This window comes from Lytechinus variegatus, chromosome 10 (assembly GCF_018143015.1).
Source record: "Lytechinus variegatus isolate NC3 chromosome 10, Lvar_3.0, whole genome shotgun sequence".
NCBI lineage: Eukaryota > Metazoa > Echinodermata > Echinoidea > Temnopleuroida > Toxopneustidae > Lytechinus > Lytechinus variegatus.
This window is the reverse complement of record NC_054749.1, coordinates 21,539,279-21,552,950: the sequence shown is the minus strand read 5'-3', so window position 1 is coordinate 21,552,950 and position 13,672 is coordinate 21,539,279. Positions and strand designations below refer to the sequence as shown.

General features: G+C 38.6%; 2 protein-coding genes across 3 annotated transcripts; both read left to right on the top strand.

Annotated features, from left to right (window-relative positions):
• The first annotated feature begins 73 nt into the window (after positions 1-73).
• LOC121423264 lies at positions 74-4,525 on the top strand. Its single transcript, XM_041618592.1, has 4 exons — positions 74-433; positions 2,596-2,724; positions 2,835-2,939; positions 3,068-4,525. The coding sequence occupies exons 1-4, from the start codon at positions 367-369 to the stop codon at positions 4,210-4,212; spliced, it is 1,446 nt and encodes a 481-aa protein (XP_041474526.1). The 5' UTR covers positions 74-366; the 3' UTR covers positions 4,213-4,525.
• Positions 4,526-6,705: 2,180 nt separating this feature from the next.
• LOC121422953 lies at positions 6,706-12,549 on the top strand. Of its 2 annotated transcripts, XR_005971214.1 has the most exons (3): positions 6,706-8,778; positions 11,303-11,524; positions 12,177-12,549. XR_005971214.1 is itself a non-coding variant. In XM_041618195.1 (2 exons), exons 1-2 carry the CDS (start codon positions 11,273-11,275, stop codon positions 12,411-12,413), a joined length of 489 nt encoding a protein of 162 aa, XP_041474129.1. In that variant the 5' UTR covers positions 11,119-11,272; the 3' UTR covers positions 12,414-12,549. The 2 variants fall into 2 exon arrangements, 1 of the variants encoding a protein (XP_041474129.1); XM_041618195.1 differs by lacking the exon at positions 6,706-8,778 and having other exon boundaries at positions 11,119-11,524.
• The last annotated feature ends 1,123 nt before the right edge of the window (positions 12,550-13,672 follow it).

Sequence of the window (13,672 nt, the reverse complement as noted above, 5' to 3'; positions counted from 1 at the left end):
GAAAATGAAAAGATAAATGTCCCTAGTACTCTAAAGAGGGCGCGCTGCTCGTTGCGCCGGGATATGATCGGACGGGGGTACGGTTTCCGTGGGGTCGACTGGTTTAACGTCACCGAGCTATAATCACTATCTATAGTATACACTCTAAAAACAGTCTAGTCAAATAATCATAATTAACAAGATTTCCTAACTTGAAAATCAGTCAATTTCTAGTTAATTTGCTCCATGGAGATAGTTACGTTTGACGGGTTTTACTAATGCGCGCAGGGAACAAGCGCGCCGGTCGCCGCTTATAGCCGATCGTGCGTATACACTGCTGCCGTAGTTGTGGCCAAGCTTGCTATCTCATACATATCTGGATTTTCGATGGATGATTTCGTGAAGCAAAGGCTGCTGGAATGGGGGATGGAGGAGTTAACACACACTTTCAAGGGTGAGTTTAAACTGTATTAGGTCGACCGTGTAGTCCAGATTTGCACTTGCATTACCTCGGGCGAAGTTCGTGCAGGCTCTACCCCACTTCACTACCGCTACCGGTACACTACGCCTGCTTCACCTACCCTAACCCAGGGAGCGCCGGGCCGCGGCCCGGCGTCGCGGCCCGGCGCTCCCTGGGTTACACCTACTCGGGTAGGTGAAGCGTATAGTGTAGCGGTAGTGAAGTGGAGTGAGCCTGCATGAACTTCCGAGGTACTCTTGCATTACTCATTAGACAGGAATAACCGTCGTTTCTGGGGATTTATTCAACAATTTGTGACATTTTACTGTAATCCCCATTCACCATGTGAGTGAGCCTACGCAGTTCAGCGGAACAACCAAAATACAGAGAATGAAGCTTTTGGTCTAACTCTAAGTTACACTTCAGAGATGCCAAGTGCAAAGACCAGCTATGCGTGAGATTTTCTGTGAATCTGAGTGAGATCACAGACATTGTGTACAATGTATATGGGGATAGGCTGTGATAGTTGCGTGAGACAGAGATTTAAGGGGATGAACAGGAGTCCAAAATGCTCGAGTCTCACGCATAATGCATGAGACTTGGTAGCTCTGACACTTGCGTGTGGTCAGACCTGACAAATGATGAATGATGGTGCGAGTGCCGAGTGTGACACTGACTGTGTATGAATGGGGGACTGAAGTTTAATTTAATTACCGGTAGACTTAAAGGCCTGGTCACACTGCCCGAGCGTTGTTGGAGCGGAGAGAAAAAATTATCACCGCTCGCTACCGTTCACCACCGTTTAACCAAAGTTGGCCTCCGTTAAGGCAACGCTGATGGTCCCTCCTACTGTTCCGAAAGTTTTGAGCTGCTCAAAATATTGCGAGCGGTGAGGAGCGGGCAATTTTCCGCTCCTGCAAAGATGACTACCGCTCTAACAACGCCCAGTCTAAGTTTGGCACCACTAGACGAAAGTTCGTGAATGCTTGGGTCCGCTAGGCCAATGCAGAAATCTTGAACGCTGGACCAGCGCTGCTTCACCAGCGTTGCCCGCCCGGTGATTAAGCGGTTCACAAACTTTTGTGGAGCAGTTGTAAGCGTTTTTCGTACGGACACAGGATTGCTGGAACGATGCGTTCATACTGGTAATAGCCATGAAGGGGTGTACTTTTGTCTACCAGAGTAATTGTGGCGAGTGCAATGAGTAGCTGCATAAATAATACCGTATGGGCACTAGTATTCAACCCGGCATAATTAAAAAATTTGGACAAATTCCCCCAAATATTTAGAAATAGGGAATATATCTTAATTTCATACCTTTGTTATTTCCAGGGTAATCTGTTGTCAGTATTTGTTTATCAATCTTTCGACTGTATGCGCGGAGGAGGGTATTATGTGGCGATGACCTTTTGCACTGAATTGCACGTAGTGATGATAGATAGCGATCTAGAATTTCGACAATGCTCGCTCACAAAATTTGGGGAAAAAATTGAAAACCTGGGCGTTGCCTTAGCGGTGCACCGCTGAAGCCAGCGTAGCGTTGGTTTAACGGTGGCGAGCGTTGGTTTAGCGGTGACTCGAGCGTTGATAGAGTGGAGTTCTGCGCATGCGGGCATCGGCTCGACAGGGTATAACACTATGGTCATGATGACAAAGAGAGTGTACTATTTATGCAGCTACTCATTGTACTCGCCACAATTACTCTGGTAGACAAAAGTACATCCCTTCATTGCTATTATTAACAATGAATGGATGTTTTTTTTTTTAAGTAGTGCAATTGTGAAGGGTATAATGACTAGCTGAATAGATTTACTGCTTCTTTGTTCGTCATGTCCATAGTGTAAAATTGGTTATGCGGCATACTGCTTTTAACTATACAGAGCTCAAGAGATCGGTTCGAGACGTTCTGATAGATTTTTGATTGAAGTCAATTTCTATATACTTGAAGTTCATCATGCCACGTGCACAAAGGAAGAGGAAGGCTGGAGAAATAAAGGCAGTAGCCTTCAAAAAGATCTTTACTAAGCAGGCAGCTGAACCAATCAGGTAAATATATATGGCCAACTGGTTGTGTCAAGAAATTTGTGAAAAAATACTGTTTGTATTTTCCTTCAACATTTCAAATTTATTATGCCATTGTTATCTTTTTTTTGCAGAGACCAGTCAGACCACACCAGAAGCCACTGCTAACATAGCCACAGCCACTGCTACCAAAGCCACAGTCACTGCTACCACAGACACAGTCAATTCTACCCCATCCCAGGCAGGGTCAGCTGCTGACGAAGGTAATCACCCATGAAATTTTTAACAATAATAATAACAATAATAAAAATAACCATAATCTTTCTTTCAAGTTGACATTCCTCATTTATTATTCCTTTGTTATATTTTGCAGACCCTGATGACGAACTCGAGGAGGCCCTGACACAGGACCAGCCGGACGATGAGGTGCTACTCCCTGGTGATGACCAACATGAGGAGGGCCATGCTGCTGCTGAAGGTAATTATAATATAATGTGATGAATACAATGAAAGATTAATAAAAAAATTGTTCTAAGTAATATATGTCTCATTTATCGTGTTTATACATTTATTATTTTAAATATTTTTTATTGTTATATTTTTCAGGCTCTGACTCTCAGCACCCACACTTGGAGAGGGACGATGAACAACAACAGCCTCACAAGAAGTCTCGCCGCAAGGCCCTCCTACTCGACAATGACACTCAGGAGCAACTCTTCGAGTGGGTCAGGGAGCACGAACTTTTGTGGAGGAAGGGGGCCACCGACTACAAGGATACAAAAAAGAAGATGGAGCTTTGGACCAGGAAGGCAAGAGAGCTGGACATTGAGGAGGGAGCTGAAGCTCTCAGGACATGGTGGAAGTCAGTCCGGGACCTCTACACTAAGCTTCTCTCCAAGAAGTCTGGCCAGGCTGTAGCGAACTTGACAGACAGAGAACTGTTCATCAAGATGAACTGCGCCTTCCTATGCAAGGAGGTGAAGCCCAGGAAAGGTCAGCCACTTAGAAGCATACCCCTCACACAGGAATCTGAAACCAGCCTGCCTCCAGCAGCCCAGCCCTCGGCATCGGCCAGCACCTCTCACCAGCCTTCCCAGGATGTCGAGGAACGCAGAGCCGAGCCTGAAGACTCCCCTGCGATGCTGGAGATGAGGGATTTTATGAAGGCCACCAACACCCTCATGGAAAGACTGGTCCAAGCCCAGGAGATCAGCCATGCAAGGCAGCCCTTCATCACTTACATGTCCCACTCTCTCCTACGACTACCTGAGACCCAGTACCAGCTCACAGTGGAGAGAATGACGGCCATCCTCCACGAGATGCAGCGATCCATCTCCCACCCCCTTCCTCCAGCTCCTCCACATCCAGGATCAGCATTTTCACCCACAGTCACCTTCTACCAGCAGCAGCAGCCACATTATTTCCAGCCTCGGTCTCTGCATCATGGCTTCCAGCAGCCTCTCGACTTCCAGAAACAGTCTCAGCCTAACCATCAGCCTCAGCACGTCCAGAGACCCACAGTCAGCCAGACATCATCCACTCCAAGGAGCTCCACCGAAAGACTAATGACGTCAAGCATGCCGAACTGTTCCTCCATTCAACACACCAACATGAGCACCGTCAGCGAGGGGGTGATTCTCCAGGACGCCCAGAGGCAGGAGGTGAACACTCCACCCATACCAATCACCACCTCAGCTCAAGAGACTGCCGATGTACTTGCAGAGGGGATGGCCCACATCAAGGAGAATTGAGACTGTTTGTGATGTGTCGAAGAGACTGCTGAGATATTTCATGTGGTTTTTGTTTAAGGGATGAGCTGGCCAGCTTTCTTGATGTTTGCTGTTTATTGTTTTACTTTTGAATACAGATGTTATCTGAGGCAATATTATTTATTGAATTTGTGTTCCTTAAATCTATAATTATGTTATGTCTTTCCGTATTTTCTACCTTGTAATGTTATGTTTATCATACGTACAACTGTGAAACGGGGAAACAATAAAAAACAAGTGGAATGCCTCTGGCCGTCTCACCTGCATCACGCGGTTCAATATAGCAGCAGTGCTGACTTTGAATACTACTCTAACTCGCACAAGATGTTCAGTGATACATGGTTACTCTTATGTCCACTTTTTATGAACTAGACCAATAAACTTACAGAGATATGATGGTTATTCAACAAAAAACCCCAACATGGCCAAAGTTCATTGACCTTTCATGACCTTTGACCTTGATCACGTGAACTGAAACTCGAACAGGATGTTCAGTGATACTTGATTACTCTTATGTACAAGTTTCATGAATCAGATCCATAAACTTTCAAAGTTATGATGGTAATTCAACAGATACCCCCGATTCGGCCAAAGTTCATTGACCCTAAATGACCTTTGACCTTAATCATGAGACCTGAAACTTGCACAAAATGTTCAGTGATGCTTGATTACTATTATGTCCAAGTTTCATGAATCAGATCCATAAACTTTCAAAGTTATGATGGGAATTCAACAGATATCCCCAATTCGGCCAAAGTTCATTGACCCTAAATGACCTTTGACCTTGATCATGTGACCTGAAACTTGCACAAAATGTTCAGTGATGCTTGATTACTATTATGTTCAAGTTTCATGAACTAGGTCCATATATTTTCTAAGTTATGATGACATTTCAAAGACTTAACCTCAGGTTAAGATTTCGATGTTGATTCCTCCAACATGGTCTAAGTTCATTGACCCTAAATGACCTTTGACCTTGGTCATGTGACATGAAACTCTAATAGGATGTTCAGTAATACTTGATTAACCTTATGGCCAAGTTTTATTAACTAGGTCCATATACTTTCTAAGTTATGACATCATTTCAAAAACTTAACCTCAGGTTAAGATTTGATGTTGACGCCGCCGTCGCCGTCGGAAAAGCGGCGCCTATAGTCTCACTCTGCTTCGCAGGTGAGACAAAAAATTGAATGTGCACTTGTGTGTTTCAATGGTTTTAAAAGCTATGAGCTTTAATAAACAACATTTTTATTTAACTATTCTTGACTACTTTATTTATACTGTAACAAAAATCTATATTTTTGCAGCAAAATTGATAGTAACAGAGTCACCATGAAATGTGTGTATTTTCTTTTTACAGTACTGCAGTCCCCCCCATGAATTAGAAAGCAATAATAAAATCAGAGTTTTCATAGAGTAGCCCTACATATTTATTTAAAACAGATAAAATGTGTCCTGACTAATGAATATTTTGTTTCTCTCAGTTAAATATTTCTAGGAAAAGAAATAAACAGCATTTTCTGTAAAAATACAGATATATATTTTTTAACAGCGAACTTAATAATGAAAATAAAACTTTAAAGATTGCAAATTTCCTATATGACCCCAATAAAGTGACCGCCCGTGTGACTCTTCTTTGATTATTTTCCATGGCCCCAAAATAATGTCACACGTCACCCAAGTATTTCTAAAATACAAACTTCCTCAAATATTTTCATAATTGAACTCGTGTCCTGTTAACTCCTGACACTATTTATGTTATTAGCGTTAACTAGGCAAGTGAGGTGGAGGCATTGGCCTGTGATATAAACATTGGAAAATTATTTCAAGTGGGACGGGGTAAAGATTGAAATAGAAATGTTTTATGACAGACATGGTTTAAATACGAGGCCACCATCATTATCAAGCTTAAATGTATTCTTTGGGTTGGAAATATTTATAGCTAAATAAGTAGAGTAAAATCTCCCAAGCAAATCGCCGAAATATTCATCGAAATCGGATGACAACAAAGTTATGGAATTTTAAAGTTTAGCAATATTTTGTGAAAACAGTTATTTACACACCGTCATGAATATTCATTAGGTGGGTTGATAATGTCATGTCCCCACTTTCCCCTTTCTTGAGTTATTACATGAAATCATAATTATTTCATATCTTTTTTTTCATCATACATGTATACATAATTATGTCTCCCTTGTGACAAAATAAGTTGCAGCAATGAATATATTATGCATTAGATCAGTTGTCAATCCAATTTTTTTCATTCTTGGTGGACAAACTTTGATATGATATCACTAGCTTGCTCATCCAATATTCATGAAGACATGCATATAACTTTCAGCGATATTATGCAAAGCTTTAAAATTTCATAACTTTGTTATTCCTTTTCCGATTTTGATGAAATTTTCACTGCTTTGTTTGTCTGATTTTACTTCATCTGTTACAATCATATTTTTTCATCCCGGAGTACCCCTTTAATCGCTCATGATGGCGGTCTCCTGCATTCCTTAAATTCAGTAATCAACTTTTTTTAATGAAAAATTATGTTAACATTTAATTTCAATGCCTAAACTAGGAGTATTTTTAGTTTCTTTATGTTATCTTGCATAGATATCTCTGATTTGAATGCAGAAATAAAATCAATCAATAATGTCGACTCCTTAAATGTAGTCAAGCTCAAACCCAATATACCTAACTTTTCAAGCAATTTTTTTTAAATATTCTGGAGCAAATCATGGAATTCTCTTTCTCAGAATTATACGAAATCACTAAACCCTCACCTCGTTCAAGAGGAATTATATATAAGCAAAAATATTTTCGAATAAGTACCCTCCTCAATCATTTACAATGACTTGAATAATTAAGATTACTTTGTATCATTATTTATATGTAGTTACATTCTGATAGGTTTGGAGTTTGTTTTAACATACTCCTAATTAATTTTCTCATTGTTCTTGCATTTCCTGTTTTGATTCATTTCGTTATTAATAATAATACTATTTTGTTAAGTAAAAGTTGGTGTGTGAAGTATATGAGAGGGCTAAGTTTTTTATTCGTGACGTACGTCATATGCGATCAACTCCATACAGTGAAATAAATTCAATAAACTTCATTTGTTTTTAATGGAGCATGGGGTAGATACTCATAAAATAAGGTATGTAACGTATTCTGATGATATGTCCAAAGCACAGCATCACTTCGGCATCACTTGAGAAAAGAACTTTTTTTTTCGGAAATTCATATCACATGACATTTACATGGCACAGGTCGACAATACTGCATTGAGATATATGAGAAAAAAATCTCAATGTAAATATGAAGAGAGTATCACACATGTCATATGTATGAAATAACACTGCCCATGACATTGGACATATTATCATTCGTGTTGACATGTCCATATTAATTAGTGCCAATTTGTTTCTCATGCATACTGAACAGTTGCTCGAAATTTCTTCAAATGGTGTCGGATGTATAGTTTGCTGTTACAAGTAACTTAATATTGTGATTATATTTAACTCTTTTATAGAGTTCGTCAATGTTATTTGAGGAATCAAATGAAAGGACTTAGGTGGTCGGAAGAGGCTATTCTGAATGAAAACCGATATATCATATAGTGGAAAACATCACAATCCGAATTTGAAAGTATTATTATATCTGTTATAGCATGTTAATAGCTCTATGGTTATAGCATCACAATGCCATTGGAACACTGGGCGCCGTATACTCCACGTGGCGAAATGATCAAATTACTGCCAATTTGTCTCTCAATCATACTCAAAAGTTGCCTCTAAATTATCTTACTTATTCTTCAATGGTATACTCGGATGTACATTTTGCAGTTTCAATTAACATTGTATTTACTAGAGTTTGACAATGTTATTTGAAGAATCATGCAATGAAATGAGAATATATAGGTGGTCGGAAGAGGCTATTCTGAATGAAAAACCGATATATATCATGTAGTGGAAAACATCTCAATCCGAATTTGAAAGTATTATCATATATCTGTTATAGCATCACAATGCCATTGAACACTGGGCGTCGTATTCCACGTGGCGAAATGATCAGATTATTGCCAATTTGTCTCTCAAACATACTCAAAAGTTGCCTCTAAATTATCTTACTTATTCTTCAATGGTATACTCGGATGTACATTTTGCAGTTTCAATTAACATTGTATTTACTAGATTTCGACAATGTTATTTGAAGAATCATACAATGAAAGTAGAATTCATGTGGTCGGAAGAGGGCCGGTTCTCTGAATCAAAACAGTTACTAAACATCACAATCTGAATGGGAAAGTATTGTCCCACATCTCTTATAGCATCACACTTTCATTGAACATAAAATATTGGGCACCATTAATTTTATTGAAATACCCGCCAGTGGCATGTTGCACATCGCCATTTTCGTAAACATCGCCATTTCACGGAACCCAAGTACATGCGTTGATTTCGTCCAAGACCAACACGAACAAGTTTGCTAGTTTTCTTGCAAGTAGGCCTACATTGTCTGCCAGTGGTACTTTTATTTGAGAACTGAACTGTAAGTATTACTTTGGGGTCCGTTCCCGTTCCTTGTGGTTCCTTTATACTATGCGGAGCTTAACAATAAAGCTAAGGTTAGACTTTCGGCATGTTTGGGGATACGTACGGGGGGGGGGGGTGGAATTATGTTTTGATGGGTTGTGCCTAAACCTGATATGGGGGTCTAACGAACTGACTAAACTTTGTGATTGCCTGGGGTACATGGTACTGCAAGCTACATGCTCTGATGGTGATTTGCGTTACCCACGTTGGGAGGGAAAGGCCGAAGCAGAATAATTAAGGAAATTGAAGGAGCGGGAACTAGGGGGATAAGAACAGAAATAAAATAGAGAACAGATCAAGGGCTCGAAGGGCCTTGCCCCCCGCCCCCCCCCAAAAAAAAAAAAATTGAGAGACCTACAGAAACGGGGCCGGCCGGGAAATAGAGAAGGGTGAACTTTAAAACTTTGAAGGGGGACGGAACATTATAGATAGAGAAATGGAGGGGGGTGGGGAGGCCTTAGTCCCCCGCCAAAAAAGAGACAATTAAAGAATAAAACTAAAGATAGAAAACAGATCAGGGGTTGGAAAGGCCTTGCCCCCACCCCCCCCCCCCCCCAAAAAAAAAGGAGAAGAAAAACAGGACTGGGGAGAAGAAGAGAAGTAAAGAAAGGGGGAGGAAGGAACAGCTAGCATTAAAGATGGTGAAGCGTATCCAGAAATCAATTTACTTTAGAGCTAAGCATTTTTATCCCACAGAATAAGAGAAATATGGCAAACATTGACAATCTTGTTTTCACCAAACATTGGCCCGTATTCTATACTCTGGTTCAAAGGGATACTCCGGGCTGAAGCTTTTATATAGAGTAAAATTCACAGAGCAAAATGCTGAAAAATTCATCAGAATTTAATTACAAATGTTGGTGAAACTATTCTATGTCTTTATTGTGCTGATGTTTAAACATGAAAACATAATTCTTTAATTTCCTTAAATATTTTTAAATTGTGTGTTTCGATAATGATGAAATATGTTTCAGCAATAAATAACAAATGCACATTCTCAATCCAATTGTTTTAGTTCTTGCTAGAAACTTTTTGAATAAACCTGCATTAAAATATAGTACAAGGTTTCCTCAGCCCACCTCATGAATATTCATGACACAACATATACCTAGTACTTTATAAAAAAAAAACTTAAAACTCTAAAACTTCGTTATTGATTATCAGATTTTGATCAAAATTTCAGCATGAATACTATGCCAATTTTACTTTATTTATTGAGATATAAATATCTGCAACCTGGATCATCCCTTTAAAGTCGTTGTTTAACTATGTGATGAGCCAATTGGGGCATAAATCCATAACAGTCGGGGAAGGCGGGGTATAAAGCCGCGACACTTTTTGCATGTTGGAATTGATGTGACTAATAATTGAATTTGATTCTTGGGAAATATTTTTCACCTATATACATGTATATAACTTTCTACCCCCACACTGAAAGTCATTGTGACCTTTAAAAAAAAAGGATGTCAGATGGCTCAACTTGCCCCATCTGTGCGGTAAGTTGTGCCACATTCTGGGGTAAGTTGAGCCACAAAAACTATGTACAAAATGTATGTGGGAAGAATCAGCATGTCATTTTTAAAGTCTTCACCTAATTCTCTATAAATAACATCTTCTAAAAGTAAAAAAAAAACTGTCATGTAAATTTGCTCCTTTCTGCCTACATATCAATGGCTTTTTAAGGTTTTTTTTATTATACCATAAGAATTACCATGGCTCAACTTGTCCCATGTTGACTGGCACAAATTACCCCAATTCGAACTTGATGCAGTATTTTCACATCCACACATTTCTTATGCATCCATCATGTAAAAGACTATGACAAGAATGAGATTCCATACCTGGTCTAACAATATTGTTTTTATTTCTTTACTATATTTAAAGATGTCTGCGGATAAAAAGCACTGATCTATTTCACATCCTTATTTACTTTTTTTGGCTGAAATTTATATTTTTCCCTCTAAAAAGTACTTTTTGTTTCAAAGTTGAAAACACGGTGATGGTCTATGTAATGGGTCAATCCACGCATGACACAACAACAATGCCTGACTCATTCATTATTGGCCTGGGGATGGTGGCTCAACCGTTTGCCCCTATGCTCAACTTACCCCGCCTTCCCCTACACATCTAATTTATTAACTTATTTGGCACTCAAATTGTTTATAATAATTGTCTGAGAAAGATACAGAAGTATTCTAAAGTATTCTTTTTTCATTATAAAAGCAACAACAAACAAAATTTAAAACGTAAGAGAGGTGCAATATAAACAGCATTTTCACGTTTTTGCCCTCTATAATTAGCAAAAAGTTAGACCGTGGGTAAGGTTAATCCTGTCTTCAGAATACAGGCCATATGGAGACCAAAAATATCATAAACTTGTAAATAGGATGAGTGCTAGTACCAAGGTTCACTTATGATGCAGTTATAGGGCCACCAAAATCATTTGAAGTATGTGCGCTTTTCTGTCTTTGGCATTTCAGATGCCCAAGTACAAGCAACCGCGGTTGAAAATCACCACTATTCGAAATGGGCGGATTTGCAAGAGATACATCAGTGCTCGGCCTCCTTTAATGAATCAACAACATACATCCACTTTTGAAGAGCAGCCACTTCAAGCCGGAGCAGATAATACACAAGCTAATACAGATGTACGACCTAACAAGAATGGAGCAGAAGAAAGAGAGTCTTGGGATAAGATCAAGGTTAACAGTCAATAGTGTAAATTTTAGGCCCACCGGTATCATCAAAACAAACCGTCCTACAAATGCGTAGCATAGTCCCCCCCCCCCCTGTGTAAGTTATCGACGAGGGAGGGACCTTTGGAAAAGAGGGAGATAAGAAAAAAATAGGTGATGAAATGGGGGTGAATTTAATATAGCCTTATTCGCTAAATGATTATCATGGGAATATATATATATACTTTAATAAAAATGAGATTTCAGACCTAAAAACGGGACAATCTATTCATGTTTTGTAAATCAAGAAAATGATAGGTAATTGGATCTCTACATTAATAATGTGAGCGCGAAGCGCGAGCAGAAATTTTTTGATATTCTTATCTGAGACTTTATGATTTAAGCATGCACGTTTAGAGATGTACGTACCCCAGACGAAATGTAATATGAACAGATGAAGAAAAATCAGGCGAACAAAAGAATGAAGATTTGATCAAAATCAGACACTTAATATCTAAGTTATTGCATTTTAAAAATTATCATTATTCCGGTGAAACAGTTTTAGGCATGTCTTCATTGATATATAATGAGCAAACTGATGATGTTATATCCCCACTTGTTAGGGCCACCAAAATCATTTGAAGTATATATGTGCGCTTTTCTGTCTTTGGTATTTCAGATGCCCAAGTACAAGCAACCACGGTTGAAAGTCACCACTATTCGAAATGGGCGGATTTGCAATAGATACATCAGTCCTCGGCCTCCTTTAATGAATCAACAACATACATCCACTTTTGAAGAGCAGCCACTTCAAGCCGGAGCAGATAATACACAAGCTAATACAGATGTACGACCTAACAAGAATGGAGCAGAAGAAAGAGAGTCTTGGGATAAGATCAAGGTTAACAGTCAATAGTGTAAATTTTAGGCCCACCGCAGTATCATCAAAACAAACCGTCCTACAAATGCGTAGTTACCCCCCCCCCCCCTGTGTAAGTTATCGACGGGGGAGGGACCTTTGGAAAAGAGGGAGATAAGAAAAAAATAGTTGATGAAATGGGGGTGAATTTAATATAGCCTTATTCGCTCAATGATTATCATGGGAATATATATATATATATATATATAAATGAGATAAAAAAATAATAATAAAAAAATTAAAAAATGAGAAAAATAGAAAATAATGAAAAATAATAAAAAATCATACAAATGAGATTTCAGACCTAAAAACGGGACAATCTATTCATGTTTTGTAAATCAAGAAGATAGGTAATTGGATCTCTACATTAATAATGTGAGCGCGAAGCGCGAGCAGAATTATTTTTTGATATTATTATCTGAGACTTTATGATTTAAGCACGTTTAGAGATGTACGTACCCCAGACGAAATGTAATATGAACAGATAAAGAAAAAATCAGGAGAACAAAAGAATGAAGATTTGATAAAAATCAGACTCTTAATATCTAAGTTATTGCATTTTAAAAATTATCATTATTCCGGTGAAACAATTTTAGGCATGTCTTCATTGATATTTAAATGTTTAATGAGCAAACTGATGTTATATCCCCACTTGTTATTTTGTATGTTATTATATAAAACTAGGTTTATTCAAGAACCAAAACAATTGAATTGACAACTGATTTAGTCCATTAGATATTCTTTGCTGCAACTTATTTCATCATAAGGGAGACATAATTTATCATTCACACTGGTATGCAAATATGACACCATTTCGATTCCATGTAATAACATAAGAAAATGATAGTGGGAATGTGACATCATCAACCCACCTATTAAATATTCATGACGACATGCAAGTCCATATCACCGTTTTCACAAAATATTGCCAAACTTTAAAATTAAACTAAACTATTTGTTAGAGAGTCAAAAGGGGCATAAGCTTTCGATCCTAGCAGAATCTTGCCTCCGACGAAGATTCTGCTAGGGTCGAAAGCTTAGGCCCCTTTTGACTAATGTACTCCATTGGCTCTTTTTTTTAGATAAGCAGTTTTCAGCAGCTTCTTTTTGCCATTTAACTATTTGTTATCAGATCTTGATAAAATTGTTTATTTTGATAAAATGTATTTTATATAAATATTTTCAGCCCGGAGTACCCCAAAACAAGCTGCGTATCTGAATAATATGCGTGCGGGTGTTTAGATTTAGACCTAGTA

Coding starts and splice junctions, on each gene's coding strand:
- LOC121423264 (XM_041618592.1), top strand. CDS start 367: ATGGATGATTTCGTGAAGCAAAGGCTGCTGGAATGGGGGATGGAGGAG. Junction 434..2,595: donor GTTAACACACACTTTCAAGG/GTGAGTTTAAAC, acceptor TTTTTTTTGCAG/AGACCAGTCAGACCACACCA. Junction 2,940..3,067: donor GGGCCATGCTGCTGCTGAAG/GTAATTATAATA, acceptor TATATTTTTCAG/GCTCTGACTCTCAGCACCCA.
- LOC121422953 (XM_041618195.1), top strand. CDS start 11,273: ATGTGCGCTTTTCTGTCTTTGGCATTTCAGATGCCCAAGTACAAGCAA. Junction 11,525..12,176: donor AGTCTTGGGATAAGATCAAG/GTTAACAGTCAA, acceptor TTGGTATTTCAG/ATGCCCAAGTACAAGCAACC.